This window comes from Balaenoptera borealis, assembly GCF_965194805.1.
Source record: "Balaenoptera borealis genome assembly, chromosome: 17".
NCBI classification, from domain to species: Eukaryota; Metazoa; Chordata; class Mammalia; order Artiodactyla; family Balaenopteridae; genus Balaenoptera; species Balaenoptera borealis.
Window position 1 is genome coordinate 53,830,567 of NC_138876.1, and position 17,156 is coordinate 53,847,722.

The 17,156-nt window shown below is 35.9% G+C and overlaps 1 protein-coding gene and 1 long non-coding RNA gene across 2 annotated transcripts in view; one reads left to right on the forward strand and one right to left on the reverse strand.

The window, feature by feature from the left end:
* Positions 1–5,089, reverse strand: part of LOC309614833 — a 57,119-nt gene extending 52,030 nt beyond the window's left edge. The window contains exon 1 of the long non-coding RNA XR_014236409.1: positions 4,535–5,089. This is a non-coding gene — a long non-coding RNA (uncharacterized lncRNA). The remainder of the gene's footprint in view (positions 1–4,534) is intronic.
* The window catches only part of CNGB3 (cyclic nucleotide gated channel subunit beta 3), a 161,644-nt gene that overhangs the window by 112,657 nt on the left and 31,831 nt on the right, over positions 1–17,156 (forward strand). Inside the window, 3 exon segments of the mRNA XM_082363686.1 lie at positions 1,400–1,559; positions 5,122–5,219; positions 16,219–16,302. Of these exon segments, the coding sequence (XP_082219812.1) occupies positions 1,400–1,559; positions 5,122–5,219; positions 16,219–16,302 (342 nt within the window).

Consider the following 17,156-nt stretch of genomic DNA (forward strand, 5'->3'; position numbering starts at 1 on the left):
TGGATGTGATCATCTCATTTTAACTGCAATATTCTATTCTCACATACAACTCATAGAGACTGACATTTTCTTCCTCTAATCTGGAACACACATCATAGAATATATGTCTTCTTCACCTGCACCATCAAAATTCAGCATTGCACATAAAACATTCAGATTACTCTCACTACAAATTCTCCGCCCCCAACACTGATCAATAATGCTTTGAATTGTCCTTGGATCCCAATTTAAAACTCTATTAAATCTCCCAACCCAATCTCTGATATCCCAATTCTCAAGGCCTTAGGTGACTGGGTAATGTTCATCATCTGTCAGAAATGGCTTGGAAAAAGGAGATCTAGGAACTGAGGTGGTTGAAGAATAGCCCTCGAGGAGTAGGTTAGAAACTAAAAAAGTATCCAATTTGACTCTCTGCATAGCTCCTCGGGCAGACACTTTCGACAAGTATAAGAACCTATTAACTCTGAAATGGAAACTGAGGAAGGCATCACAATAAAAGAGCCATTTGATCTAGATCTCAAAGAATGAGTAGTTTTTCCATAAGCAGAAAAGGCTAAGCTACTAGAATGAATGAGCAGAAGTGAGGCTCAGGTTTTCCTCAGTATTATAAACCCACAGTCAAAGCAAATTTACAACCACTTGCTTCCCTCTATGTGAGAGGAAGAGTCAAGCTATATATCTTTTCTGTGCTGAGACCTTAAAGATCAGCTTTTAACCTAGAGTGGGTTTTCATGGCTGAGTTATAAACATCCGAGAACTAAAACCTGACAGTTCCTTAAGTATTGTCACAGCAGTAGATGATGCTTCAGTAATTTCAGCACATTTCAACTTCTGCTGAATACTATGCCTTAAGCATAATGAGATTTGATCTTATCTGTCTAAACAACACAAAGGGAAGTATAGAGGTTGCAATTTCGTGATGAATTGAGTCTATATAGCCAGCCACACTGCAAAATCTATGAAGGATGCTTTCTAAGCAAGACTCACCAAAATGGACTAGCCGTTCTGCCAGGTAATTGCTCAACTTTCTTTGCACATTTCTTGCATAAGCACAGCTATATAATTTTTAAAATATCAACTAACATCTTTGCAGTAATATACAAGTTTGCAAAGAAGATTGGGTGCAGTCATATGCATTATGTGACTGAATCCTCACAAAAACCTCACATGGTAGGTAAAACAGGTTCTATTGTCCTTGTTGGGTCAGAAAGAGGATATGATTTGCCCAATATCTTATAGGTAAATGGCTGAAAGTAGGACCCAATATCAGTGTGTTAAAAGTCAAGTAGTCAGGGATAAGAATAGAATGTATCATGTGAGAACTCTTAATTCAACTGGGCTTATAGTAACTCTGCTAATTCCTCTGCTGGGTGTGGAGTGACCATGTTTGTGGTTTTAGATGCAAGATGTAATTGGGGCAGCTACAGCCAATCAGAACAACTTCCGCATCTGCATGGATCATACCGTTGCCTACATGAACACTTACTCCATTCCTAAGATTGTGCAGAATCGGGTCAGGATTTGGTATGAATATGCATGGGAGTCTCGAAGAATGCTAGGTAAGCACGGCAAATTACTGACTAAAACCCTGTAAAACATGTCCTATAATGAAAATCCTATAAGGTAGCAGTGGCAACTAATTGGGTTTGAAAAAGATTGGGAAACAACCAAATAATCTTTAAAGCATTAATTTAATATCACGGGCTTTTTTTCCTTAAATATTCAGACATAACTTACGGGTTATGCAAATCCTTCAAGAGCAAAGGCTAAATTTTATTCAGTGCTCACCAGATGCTAGATATTATGCACATTAGCTCATATAATCTTCATCAAAAAAAAAAAAAAATGGGGAAAATTTGGTGTCATCAACCCCCTCTTAGGAGACAAGGAAATGGAAGCTCCTAACTGAAAAAATTGGCCAAGGACACAGAGGCCTTAGGCAAATGGCCTAAATGGAACTGAGACATGCACCTGTTCTCCTCTAAACCCTTGCTCCCTCTGCGATATCATCCTCTTCCCAGAGCACAGTGAGTGCTCAGAACAGCAATCTTTCAAGCCACTTTCAACATGCTACAGGTCTCCTCTAAGAGACCCTTAATCATTCGTGGTGTCTACTATTAGGACTATAACACTGGAGTTAAAAATAATGTTTACTAAAGATGTAAAGTGAGGTAAAGATAATGTGCTAGCTGACAATAATCAGATTCAACTTTTAGTTTGCTCCTCACCATATAAAAATAGGAATTAGTGCTACTGAGAAGCCAATAAAGCTACTGCTCTCGGAATGCAAATCACAATGCGAATCCCAAATTGGAAGAATCAATATTGTGAAAATGACTATACTATCCAAAGCAATCTACAGATTCAATGCAATCCCTATCAAATTACCACTGGCATTTTTTACAGAACTAGAACAAAAAATTTCACAATTTGTATGGAAACACAAAAGACTCCGAATGCCAAAGCAATTTTGAGAAAGAAAAAGTGAGCTGGAGGAATCAGACTCCCTGACTTCAGACTATACTACAAAGCTACAGTAATCATGACAATGTGGTACTGGCACAAAAACAGAAATATAGATCAATGGAACAGGATACAAAGCCCAGAGATAAACCCATGCACCTATGGTCAACTAATCTATGACAAAGGAAGCAAGGATATATGATGGAGAAAAGACAGTCTCTTCAGTAAGTGGTGCTGGGAAAACTGGACAGCTACATGTAAAAGAATGAAATTAGAACACTCCCTAACACCATACACAAAAATAAACTCAAAATGGATTAGAGACCTAAATGTAAGACAGGACACTATAAAACTCTTAGAGGAAAACATAGGAAGAACACTTTTTGACATAAATCACAGCAAGATCTTTTTTGATCCACCTCCTAGAGTAATGGAAATAAAAACAAAAATAAACAAATGGGACCTAATGAAACTTCAAAGCTTCTGCACAGCAAAGGAAACTACAAACAAGACAAAAAGACAACCCTCAGAATGAGAGAAAATATTTGCAAATGAATCAACAAAGGATTAATCTCCAGAATATATAAACAGCTCATGCAGCTCAATATTAAAGAAACAAACAACCCAATCCAAAAATGGGCAGAAGACCTAAATAGACATGTCTCCAAAGAAGACATACAGATGGCCAAGAAGCACATGAAAAGCTGCTCAACATCACTAATTATTAGAGAAATGAAAATCAAAACTACAATGAGGTATCACCAGTTAGAATGGGCATCATCAGAAAATCTACAAACAACAAATGCTGGAGAGGGTGTGGAGAAAAGGGAACCCTCTTGCACTGTTGGTGGGAATGTAAATTGATACAGCCACTATGGAGAACAACATGGAGGTTCCTTAAAAAACTAAAAATAGAATTACCATATGATCCAGCAATCCCACTACTGGGCATATACCCAGAGAAAACCGTAATTCAAAAAGACAAATGCACCCCAATATTCATTGCAGCACTATTTACAATAGCCAGGTCATGGAAGCAACCTAAATGCCCATCGACAGATGAATGGATAAAGAAGTTGTGGTACGTATATACAATGGAATATTACTCAGCCATAAAAAGGAACGAAATCGAGTCATTTGTTGAGACGTGGATGGATCTAGAGACTGTCATACAGAGTGAAATAAGTCAGAAAGAGAAAAACAAATATCGTATATTAATGCATGTATGTGGAACCTAGAAAAATGGTACAGATGCACCAGTTTGCAGGGCAGAAACTGAGACACAGCTGTAGAGAACAAACGTATGGACACCAAGGGGGGAAAGTAGCAGGGCGCTGGTGGTGGTGGTGTGATGAATTGGGAGATTGGGATTGACATATATACACTAATATGTATAAAATGGATAACTAATAAGAACCTGCTGTATAAAAAAATAAATAAAATAAAATTTAGAAAAAAAAAACAAAACAAACAAAAAAACACAAAGTTTCTTAGAAGCAGATAAGAATCACTGGTTGTTGATGGTAGGACCTTATCTTCTCCTTTCTGCCAGTCTTAAGAGGTTCCAACCACAGGTTTAGAACCTCTTCCTGAATCTAAATAACAAAAACAACAAACTTTTTTCTTAAACACACACAGCTATTCCTGCGGGCATCTCAAGCAGAGAGGAAGAGGAGGAAGAGGGGCAGTAACAGGCTCTTTTCCTCTCTCCCCGTGGACACTGCTCCAACTCCTTCATTTAGGAAGGAACTAGAGACAAACAGCCCTTGGAAACAAGGAGCTGTGTTTTTATAGAAAAGATTTTCATATTTAGAATCAATGTTGGAATCAAAATAAGGATATAGTATAGAAATTTTTTTCTTTTCTAAATGGATGCAAGAAAACATCAAAAGTAATCAGCTCTCAGAAACCCATAATATACTGTAGACTAAAAATGGGCAGTTTTATTCATGGACCATTTTATCAGCCTGAAGGCCCATCATTTAATTCACATGTAGAAAAATCTTTAATGTATTCACATACTACATTGAGTTAATAAGTAAGTAAATAACAATAATTTGAATTTACTCACTTAACAGATTTCTTCTTTAGATTCCATTCCCAGCTCAGCCACCCACCACTTATGCACAGATGAGTAAGTCACTTACAGCCTCTCTGAGTTTCAGTTCCCCTTTTGTTTCTTCTTTCCGGAAAGTAGAAATAAGAATACTTATCTTTAGGGTTGTCATGAGGGTCCAATAAGATCATGACAGAACTCTGTAAGCTACACGGTATTCATTATTCTTTGCCATCCTTAGGATGTTAGGGCTGTCTGCAGAATCAGAAGATAGGAACTAGATCCTTTTCCCATCCCAGTTTGTTCGCTAGCCTTTGTCCCATCATCACTAAGCTTTAAAATTTCAGCAAACAAAAAATTCTGGAATTATTCAGAACTATTATGTTACCAATATTGAAAATACTTCTTTTCTTTCATGAAAGTAATAGTGCTATTATGAGAAGTATGTACGTCCAATAGAAGCAATGAAAATATAGACTGTGATGCAGCTGTTTATAAAAAGAGTTGACATTTTGTTTCCTTTATTTTTTTAATTGTCCTTGAACTTTGATTTTTTTCCTTAATTATTCTCCTTTATGGATTGATGTGTTATCTTTATGAAGATGAATCCAACCTACGTGAGACACTGCCAACTACAATGCAGTTAGCCCTCACCATTGATGTGAACTTCAGCATCATCAGCAAAGTCGACTTGTTCAAGGCAAGTGTTTTTTCAATTCATAGGAAGGCACCATATCAATTTCTCTGTAAAAATCAAAGCTCTTGTTGAATTTTTGGTTGATAATTTGTTCTTTGAGCATTTACACTATATTGTCTCCCTGTCATCTGTCCTCCTTTGTTTCTGATATAAAATAAACTATTATTCTTATTGAAAAACAAACAAAAAAAGCTCTTGCTGAATACAGCATTTATTGTTTTTTTGCCTTTATGTTTACAACATCAAAATAATCTGGAGAATTTATGTGAAATTAGAGTCAAATAAACTATGGCTCTCTCTTCAGCAGATGACTTGTTCTTTAGAAGCCTCTCTCTCCTAACTGGTGTCAAAGAAGAAGAGTTCTTCAAGGTCTTCTTGCATTAATTTAAATATAATTAAATTCTACAGCTCTATGTCTTTGCTACTACACATGTCATCTCCCATTTATGAATACGCCTTGGCAATGCATGGCAAATCAGGTCCCAGATTAGCTCTGGATTGGCCTGACAGTCAGAGAATCATGCCTAATCATGTCTCCAATACAAATGCTTAGGATTTAGATCTTTTACATGGCCAAATTCAAATTTAGAGGGTTTTTTTAAAAGAAAAAATGTATAGCAAAGAAAATTTTAATGTTTTGAATGTTTTTAATTTTCTGCCCTCTTCTCAATGCATTATACTATATGGAAGTTTTTCTCACCTAACACTTATTCTGTGTGTGGCATTCACTGATTCATCTATTTAATTAATTCATTCAACAAACATTTATTAAGTTCCTACTATGTTCCAGGCACCATTTTAGCCACTAGGAATTCAACTTCTAAAAACAAATACTTGAACACATGGGGCTTAAATTCCAAAAGACAGGAATGAAAAATAAATATATAATATGTGTGAAGGTGATAATGCTATGAACAAAATTAAACAGATTAAAGAGGATGAGGGAGGTACTGGGCATGAAAGGTCTGCTCTAATGAAGTGCAGTTGAGCATCTGGGCAGAGGACTGCAGGATGCAAGGTAGTGAGCCATGCAGATATTGGGAGTGGGAAAGGAGGGATGGACAGAGAGGGAATATTACAGGAGGATGGACAAGATGAAGCCCTGATCTGGGAGGCTGGAGCAAAGGCAAAGTGATGTAAAGCAAGAGTAGTCAGAGGAAAGTAAAAACAGGAAGGATGAGTCAGGGGGCAAGTTAATGGAGGACTTTGGAGGCTGTAGCATAAAATTTGGATTGTACTCTGAGATGCAAAACCCACTAACGATCTTGAGCAGAAGATGATCTACTTGAGATCTGTTTGAAAGGGATTTTTTCCTACTCTGGAGAGTAGACCATGGAAGCAAATATGGAAGTCAGGGAGGCCAAAGAGGGATAACATCTATAGACGTCTATAGGGATGATGATGATCAGACCCAGAATAGTAGGAGCAGAGTTAAAAAGTGGCCAAACATTGGATGTATTCAAAGGAAGAGCCCACAGTTTTTGCTGTTTGATTTTGTGAAGGGAGAGAGAGACAGAAATGAAGGATGTTTCAGGATTTAAGCTGAGGAACAGGAAGAACAAAGATACCATTTGCAAAATAGGAAATTTTAGAGTAAGTGTAGGGTGAGGAGGGTAGAAATAGACTGTTTTTGGATGTGTTGGTTTGAGGTGAGAGTTAGACTTCAGATGGAATGTCATGTAGGCAGTTTGATAAATAAATCTGAGTTTAAGGGAGAGGTCCAAGCTGGAGCCATAAATTTGGGCAAATCAACATATTGATGGATTTTAAGCTAGGGACTAGATATTATCCCCTGTTATGTAACCCAGACAGAAAGATATGCCTTGAAAATACGTAATCGATACCATTTTGGGCAAGATGAAGAAGCAAACGCTGTATGGTAAAATGGTTAGGCAGAGTCACCCTCGATGTTAGGTTACCGTACAGTGTCCTAAACGGCCTTAGGAAGGAAGAGAGGGGATGGGAGGGAGGATGCCCTGGGGTCAATTCCTGGAGATTATAGGAACGTAGTTTCCTAATTGGAAAGTGGTTCCCAATTTCTAGTGCGAGTGCCACAGTGGAAGCTCTGGTGAGGGAGAAGCACCACGGAATGTATTCAAACAGTTTTCTGATCTTCCACCAGGGAGACTGGGAAAGGGATTTCTACCTTGGTTAACAGGTTCATCTAGATAAATGGTTTTCAAGCTGCAGCTTGCAATTCATTTAGGGATCATGAATTCAATTAAATGGGTCACAAACAGCATATAAAATAGACAAGAAAATATCAGAGTGCCTCACACATAAGTAAGGGTAAGCATTGTATTACAAAATTTTTGTTTCAGTTATTTATTTTTTTAATACACATATACATATTTATGTGTGTACTGGGCACAATGTAAATGTCTTTGTTACTATAAGTTATGGTCAAAAAAGGTATGAAAGCCACAAGGCTAAATTAACAGTATTTTTAAATGCTATAAAACTTTTTACAATTTAAGGACTAGCTTAATTGAGAATAAATGAGAATAAGTGAGAACCAGCTACATTTTAAAGAAAACAAAAGCTTTAAATTATATACCAGTGACTTTTATGGGATTATCTCTGATCTGGGAAGTTATCAGTTTTCAGCCTCAGAGTTTTTTCCTTTGTTTTTACATATATTTTTGGAAATCCATAAAATCAGCAGCATCTGATTGAGAAAAAAATGTTAAACCTTCACATGTTGCTAACGTACATAAACATAGATTCATTCTTTCCTGACGTTTCCATTAAAGATGTAGCTCCTTCCAGAAAGAAACCATTTCCATTTATATTCCTGTTAAATGAAAAAATTATTTTTTTACCTAAAGCCAAATGAAGTAGAAAATAAGCAGGTATGGAAGCTTTCTAAATTTATTTCTTTTCTAAATCTTGCTAAGACAGTCTTAGTGGTTTGTACAAATCTGTTATTTTCTTAGGGAGGAAATATGCTGACTAGGGATCTTATATGCTTACCTCATAAATTATACTCAGTTGACTCGTGTTGCTTCTGATTCAGTCACCATTCACTGAGAGCCACCTATGGCCTCAAGGGGCTGAGGCACAAAGGAGGAAACCTTTGGAGCGTGTGTGCCCAGAGGATGCCCAGGAAGCTTCAGAGTGAAAAGGGGGAGGCTCCTGGGCAGGAGCCTCATTATCACTCATTAGGACCAAAGCATGGGGTGACAACAAAAGATGAATCTAGAAAGGTCAACTGAAGCCCGGCTATAGTGTGTGGGCCCAATCCTATAGGCCAAGGAAGCTGGAAAGGAGGAAACTGACAGCACAGATTTCAGTTTTATAAAGACAAAAAATGGGGAAACTTTGAAGAGATCAGAATATCCAGGGATAATAAAGAAGGGTGACTCAACTGCTGAGAGCCTCCATATCTTGAATTCTCCCTGAAAATGAATCTTCCATATCTTTAAAAGGCAGGCAGGCAGGAAGAGAGAGAGAAAGAGACAGAAAAAAGAGACAGAGAGAGAGAGAGACAGAGACAGAGAGATCTGACACCAAGATTGGAGGCTAGCAGACATGCTTTGTGTCTTTCCAATCTTCAGGATTAGGATAAATTAAAGGTACTTGAAAATCATTTAACTCACAAATACCTAGTTTAAGATGTCCTAAAGAATATTTTAAGTTTATATCATGAACCTTCAGTCAAAAATTTCACAAGGACTTTTCTCCATTTTGTAAATTTGTGAAGGGATACAGATATAGTAGAATTTGTTTGCAATGCAGCACCAGATAATAATTCTATGCTAAGTAAACTTGCTTCAGTTTTTCCAGAAATATGTCTGTAACTTTAATTGTGCATTGTATTCAATTTTTAAAACTCCAAAAAAGACAATGTGCTTATACTTCTTTCCTTTTAGCCTTGTGAAACTTGTGTATATATTAGTGGAACAGTGAGTATCCTAATGCTTTAACAAAAGTAATGTAAGTAATGCTGGAGTATCACAAATTATAATATGGACAAGGTTACATGAAGGAGGTCCATACTGTCCATGATCCTTCATTCCCAGTATTGTCACCATATACCTTGCTATACCCAATGCTCACATGGCCCCTGTATTAGTCAGGGTACTCCAGAGAAACAGAATCAATGAGATATGTGTGTGTATATATAGAGAGAAAGAGAGAGAGAGAGAGAGATTTATTTTAAAGAATGTCTCATGCAATCATGAGGACTGACAGGTCTAAAACCTTCAGGACAGGTCAGCATGTTGGAGAACCTGGGAAGTGTTAATGTTGCAGCTCAAGTCCAAAGACAGTCTAGAAGCAGAATTCCCTCTTCCTCAGGGAACTTCAGACTTTTTTCTCTTAAGGCCTTCAACTGATTGGATGAGGCTGACCCACATGATGGAGCGTACCCTGCTTTACTGAAAGTCTACTGATTTAAATGTTAATCTTAACTAAAAAATACCTTCACAATGAGATTTAGACTTGTATTTGACCAAATATCTGAGTACCATGGCCTAGCCAAGTTGACACATAAAGTTAACCAGTACAGCCCCCAAACATTGTCAAGCTGTATGGAATATAATTGACAAAGAAACCAGGCTGTTGCTAAGCCCAATTTTTTTTTTTTTCTCTTTTTTTTTTTGGCCGCACTCTATGACTTTTAGGATCTTAATTCCCTGACCAGGGATTGAACGCAGGGCGACGGCAGTGAAAGTGCCAAGTCCTAACCACTGGACCACCAAGGAAGTCCCCCAAATTTTAAAATTGATACATGTATCTTCTCAAAACTAATAGCTACTATTTACTGAACTCTCATTGTGTGCTACACTGTGTTTTCTTCTTTGTTACCTTCTGTCAATTAATTCTCACAGCAAGCCTCTGAGAAAAGGTTTATGACCACCCCCCCCACGCCCATTTTCCAGAAAGTACAAACTACTTACCTGACTGAGGCCAAAGAGCTAGAAGCAATGGGACTGGGTTTGAGCACTGATTTTTCTTATGCTACAGTCTACAATCTTAACCACTCAGTGAAGCCACCTTTCAGTTCTCCACCAGCCCTGTCTGGATAAGTGATAAGACGCTGAGAATTTTCCCTAGAGTCAAAAAACAATGTAAGCTCAAGGCCATATTTTGGTGGTTTTCACAGACTTAGACTTGGCATGCCAGTTAGTTTCACACCAGATATCTAAATTCACACACACTTTGCTATTCTCCTACTAAGAAAAGACCTTGAATCTCATGTGTTTTTTTCTCCCTCTTAAACAAAGCAGGTAGAATTAAAGTCACAGAATTTCACTAAAACTTTGCTTCATTCAACTATGGTTAATTAGTAAGACCTGCTGCTTCTACATGGGGTGATCAGAGTTTCTAAAGAGCTTAGAGATGAATAGTCATTTTTAAAATTTTTTCACAAAAATAATTCTCTTCCTTTCAGATTGCGTGTTTTTCCAGCCCAAGCTCATGTATTAACCTAATAAGGAGTGATTCATTTCTATGAGGTTGGGCAATTTCCCCTCATTTCTGATGATTTATTATTTTTATGTTGATTTTTAAATATGTTTTATCAAATTAAATGCTAGGGAAGTCACATTTTGCCTCTACCACTAAATTACCAGAAATAGGAGAAAATTTAATAAAAGTTCTGTTGCGCCACCTAGTGTCTAGAATTTAAATTGCATCCTTTAGAAACTGAAAAAGAGCGCCCTGCTTAATGGTAGGAAAGGAAAGACACCAAAATGGGAATGTTGGTACCACCAGTCTGTCAAGGAAAGCACAATACGCTGCTTTAGTAAAAATGGAGAACCCATCCCAAAGAGGACACCTCACTGGTATCTGTGACTCATTGTCATTATATGGCAAGTAGAGCCTGGAAAGGCTGTGACTTCAGTGATAGGAAATATGTGGAGAAAGAATTTTGTATGTGAGTGGCAGACTGAGCCAGGAATGAAATGCGAATGGCAAAATTATTTCTTTCCCTCACACAAGGATCCCCTGGCAGTGACATCCTAATCACATATTTCCTCCCAAGGGCCTGAAATCAGCATTACAGGGAGGCTTACTACATTTCATTTTTAACTTTACTTTTAACCCTGGTGGTAAACGTAATATTGTGGCTAGACTTTTTAAAGTATTTTGAACAATAAACTTATAACCCAGGAGAACTCCATTCAACTACACATGCTGAGCAGTTACTCTGTCCAAAGCACTAGTGGGGTACCCCAGATACTACACGCATATAGTCCCTGCTCTCCATTGCCTCCCAGAAGTGTGGGGAAATTCTATATAAATAAGATGACATCCTTAGCTGTTCTGTGATAATTCAGTGACTCAAAACATATAAAGTGTTTATCTCAATACCTCAGATATAGTAAGTTATATTGTTATTATTGCTACTATTACTGAGAAATAAAACTGATTCAGTCACAGGGGAGTCTTCACACAGGTAAAATCAGTGTGTAGCCGTGCTTGATCATAGGAAGATGGATTAGATTCATCCTCAGGGTTTCATCCAACTTGTGACTTCTCACTTTGACTATGTGATACTGAGGCTCCTAGAGAAATAGAATTATTGTCAGTTCTCAGGAAAGCTTGATGGAGATGACTTTACTTGTGTTTGCAAATGTTAAGCATAAGGTTGGGTCTGATATCACTTAGAATTCAATAAGTTATGACATCATAGTACCTTGAAAATTATTTGTCACATTTGACTTTAGCATGGGTAACTGGATTCAGAATTTCTGCCCTAGACATATTACCCATCACTTGCGTAGTGGGAATGGAGTTTAAGATGGGACAAAGCATGTCCTTTTATAATAAACAAGGCTGAGCTGAGAAGAGCCATGAAGACTGTTTATACTTGAGGGTGACTTAAAGTTACAGTGAGTTATATATTACTGATAATATCTTAAGTTCTTTTTCGAAGAACTTAAGGAGGAATGAGCCTAGAAATGAAGAAATCCTTAAGGACTGAGAAAGTAAACATCCAAAGGTAAATTTTACCAACTTTACAATTGCGTTCAGAGCTTGCAAGTATTAAAAGAACTTCCTGGGTATAGGAACCATCATCTAAAGTATAGGTTATGTTTTAAATAAAAATAAAATTTCTCCCAACTTCATTCAAATCTCCAGAAGCCTTATTCAAATCTGTAACACAGTTTTTATATAGCACTGAATTTCCCATTGTTGAAAATGGAATAATTTCTAATAATTTCATTCTATACATCAAGCCTTATTTATTTAGTGCCTGGCATGCCCCATGCCCTGGCAAGACCCTGGGCATATGGAAGCAACTAATATACAAATCTTGCCCTTGAGTTGCTCAGAATGTAGATCAAACACACACACACACACACACACACACACACACACACACACACACACACACACACAGATGAGTCTCTTCCTCTGACACCTCTTGCATGTGTGACCTTAGTGAAATAGTCAATAGACTGCCTGAGCCTCTGTTCCCTCATCTAAAAACCAAGAGTGTTAACAATATATTAATTAATGCCAAGCATCACAGGGAGGATGAAAGAATTAAACAGATGAAAATAAGAAAATAAAATGTAATACAAATGTTGTGTTAATACAATGTTAATATTGACATTTACACAGGTACTCTCACTTTACAAAAAAAAGGAACATTTATGAAACAATGACTGTGCTCTGACTTTCTGTGAATCAGAAGTTTTCCTAATTACTTCTATAAAGGAAATGGAGCTGCATTATAAAGAAAAAAATGCTAGCTCTAGGATGTAATTCTTTTTTATCATACGATAATGGAGCACACTGTATCTCAAGAAAATAGTCATTTTGGGGGGAGGGAGGGGATAATTGTTCTCAAATACATCATAAAACATAATGACTTCATAAGGCAAACTTGATTTCACTAAGCCAAAATACAGAAAGGAAGGATCTAGTCATAAATCACAGCTGCCCCAAGGCTGGTGGCACCTGTCCACAAAGACATCATTAGGGGAAAGAATTATTTAGTTGATGAAGCTTAAATTGTAATTTTTTTATTACATACAACTGTTATGTTCTGCTTACATAGTTAATACATATTCTATGCAAGTACATTGATAAAAACTCATATTTATAATGGTTTAAATGTTTTTCTCTGAGGAAATCCAAGCCATAAGCTAACAGCTCTCCATGTAAGTATTTGGGCATTTCTACTGAGGAAAGTACTAATTGTTTGTCAATCTATTTCAAGGCTTATCTCCTAATTTGGTCCAACACTTCCATTAATTGGGTTTCTTTATAGTGCTTTCTGCCAGTGAGCTAACCTGAAAGATAGAAGAAAAAAGATGAAATGTGTTCCTTCTCAAAGAGGATTTTGTTCCTACAGACAATCTTGGGATGTGTGCTTTACTTTATTTTTATTAATATTAATAAAAGTTGAAGTCTCGTCAATTCTTCTTGCCAGTTCTATTCTCCTTTCTCCCTCCTCAGAGGTGGCCACTAAGATGATTTTAAGCATATCCTTCCAATCCTCATTTTTATTTTACTTTTTATCTATATAAACATCAATGACAGGTAGTATTATTTTGTACAGATTTTTTCATAGTTGGAGTCATAATGAATATATTCTATAGCTTGCTTTTGAGCAGACCACATTATTTGTTGAATTCAATCACATCTAGAGAGAGAGAGAACTGATTTATTGATTTTAACCATTTTGTGGTATTGCAACCTTCAAATCTTCAATATTTTTACCTGTCCACAGATTGCCATTTTGTTGTTTCCAGTTTTTTCAATACTGAAAATAATACTGCCACTCACATCTTTGTACATTTATGGAATTATTGCCATAGGAAAACAGCATTTAAAATCATTAGTAATTCCTATGAATACAATTTAATACAGTTGGGAATTTTCATTAAAGTTCATTCCAGCAGGAATTGTTCAAGGAATGAAAACTTTATTTTGGCCTACAAATTATAATTAAAATTTAATGCCGAAAAAATCAAACTGTGCTTGTGAAAGTAAATGTAAGTGGGTTTTTTTTTTAATCTTCTCTTTCTGATCATTTATAATGCTATTATTCTCCATGGATATGAATGATTGAGAGTTACGTTCATTGCAATGATATTCTAGATATGTTTAAGCTTAAGAACTTCCAAATATATTTCTAATGAATTTTCTCTGAAATATCAAGGACACTAACTTTCTTTAGTGGGTGGAATCTTAAAATCAAGCCAAAGTTTGTGTTTTTTCCTAAGAGAGTTCTGAGTGATCAGAACACCAGTTTCTGAAATGAAATTACTGTGAATCAATGACAGCATTAAAAGAAGTAGGGCACATGAGCCATATATTTAGAGAATTTTTACTAAAAACAAAATAACAATTTTTCAAAGGAAATTAATCTTTGTCATTTGCCTTAGCAAATATGATAACCTATGAGACATGGTAGGGATAAAATAAATATAAATAAAAATTATATACTTTGCACAAAACAAATACATGACAAGGAAAGAAAATGTACATTTCACTATGCCTAAAAGGACCTTTGTGCATCTTTGCAGATACAAATCATACTCATCTTCAAATGACTCAAATTGTGTCACCCACACGAGCACCTTCTTGATGCTTCCCCTCTCTCTCATCCCCACACCAAGATGGAAGTAAAAGCCCCACCTCTTAAAAGTTTTATGGATACTTACCTGGGATAACTTATGATATGATTAACTTTTACCACAAATTACAGCTTTTCTGTTTACTTAAAACCTTATCCCAACTAGACTTACTCTCTGTCATCTCTGATTGCACCAAGGGCATTGTTGAAAGCCTTGCTCATAGCAGCTTTCATGAATATTTGTTGGACTGTATTAAGAAGGTATTCCTGTTGGCTTTTGCCTTTCTTTCTATCTGAGAGAACCAAAAGCTATAGTTGCTCAAATAAATTTTTAAAATTCTAACTTCAAGTTCATCTGAATGCTTCTCACCTATGGCTACTTGAAAATACTTCAATCATAAATCATTAACTCTCCTTATCAGTCAAGCAACCCCAAGGTTTAAATTTCGTATGGATCTAGGTCAAGTGTTTGCTACTAAAATCATTATGGAAACCTGTGATTGCTAAAGGAATGATTAGCCAATCCACAAACTGGGGGTAGGTCCTTTGCTTTTCTGCCTCCTTCCTCTGCTACTGATTAGGATTAGTTCTCTGCAAAATAATAATTTCCCCTAAGGGACAGACAAAAGGAAAGCTGCTACATGTTAACAGCTCTGAGAGGAAAAAATAAAAATATTTGATGAAAGCAGAAGATTCAAAATCGCTATGTAAAGTGAGATTTTTGAAGCATTTACAGATTTTTCTTTAACCTATCATATAGATAAATTACAATTATTTAGACAGAAAACAAATATAGACTCATTTTCTAACAAATCAAATTTGTTTCTTACTCTGTTGAAGTGGATATGAACAGTCATTCGTTTAACAGATATTGTTTTTGTATGTCTCATGTACAGTTACGCTGCCTTTAAGAAGATGACAATTAAGTTGGGGAAGAAAAACATACAAGCTTGCAAAGTTAAATAATAATATCTAACAATAGTATGAAAGATGTTATTAAAAAGAAAAATATTCAGCAAAGATTTTTATCTGTCAGTGTTAATATATTAATAATCATTCACTTATATTACCATAATCTTTAATACCTATCATTTACTAAGCATCATGTTAAGTTTTATATGAGTAAAATTTTACCATTATGAGATTAGTAACATTTTCACCCCCATTTAACAGATTAAGAAAATGAGAGCATGAGATACATAGAAACATAGCAATAAGTAGTGGAAACAGGATTAAAACCTGAATATATCTGACCAGGATCTAAATTCTAGCCATCATATCATAGGCATTTTTTTTCTAAATTTTGGGTCAAGACAAGTCCATATCCACCGGCAACTAATATTTTAATGTTAACACAGACAACATCTATTACTGTTTATTTCCATTGCATTTTAAAATCAATTGGAATATTGGCCTTTTAGCTGTGTCTATGAGAATTATTTTTCTCTGTTATTTTTTCTTTAGGGTTGTGATACACAGATGATTTATGACATGTTGCTAAGATTGAAATCCATTGTCTATTTACCTGGTGACTTTGTCTGCAAAAAGGTGAGTTCATGCTATTTTTCTAATGCATGACTAATAAATACATCTGAGGAGTTCAGACATAAGTCAAGAGAACAGTTTAAACAAAATTTGTCCAGGGTGAATTCCATAGTATGGAAATAATCATGAGATACAATTCTGTAAAACTATAATGTGCTCTCAGAGTTCAAAATGGAACAAGACAATATGGATTTCATTACTTATAGGATATAAGTGTGGGTGGTCTGAAAAGTTGCTTTTTGTAAATGTAAATCATCAATTGTCACACCCCATTAATTCCAAATACTTAAGGTGGAGGGAAAAGTTACAGAAGTGAAAGGTGGTTCTGTCCTTTTTATGTCTTCAGCAAACTATCAGTTACCTCCATTTAGCTCACCCAGTTAGTAAATAATCAATGCCATTTTTTTTTAAATTTTACTGTGCTTTTTATGATTACAAAGTAATACATGTTCACTATTTTTAAAATGGGAAACACATAAACGCACAAAGACAAAAACTCCACCACCCAGAAACAACCACTATTAATATATTTCAACCTATCTTTTTATATCGATTGATGGATAGTTAGAGCTTGTTTTATAAAATTGGCACCAAACCTCGCTTATGTTTGAAACTTGTTTTGTCATGTCACAATATATCATGGGAACATTCTACATATTATTAAGTAATCTACAGCATCCTTTTTAAAGCTGCATAATATTCCAGTCTATGAATATATCATAATCAATTTCAAAGTGTTTGCTATTACAAATAACTCTAAAATAAACAATTTTGCACATCTCTGATTACTAACTCAAAGGGGGAGAGAAGGAATGATGACCTTGGGACCCTGAGATACATCTTGAGATATTAAATCA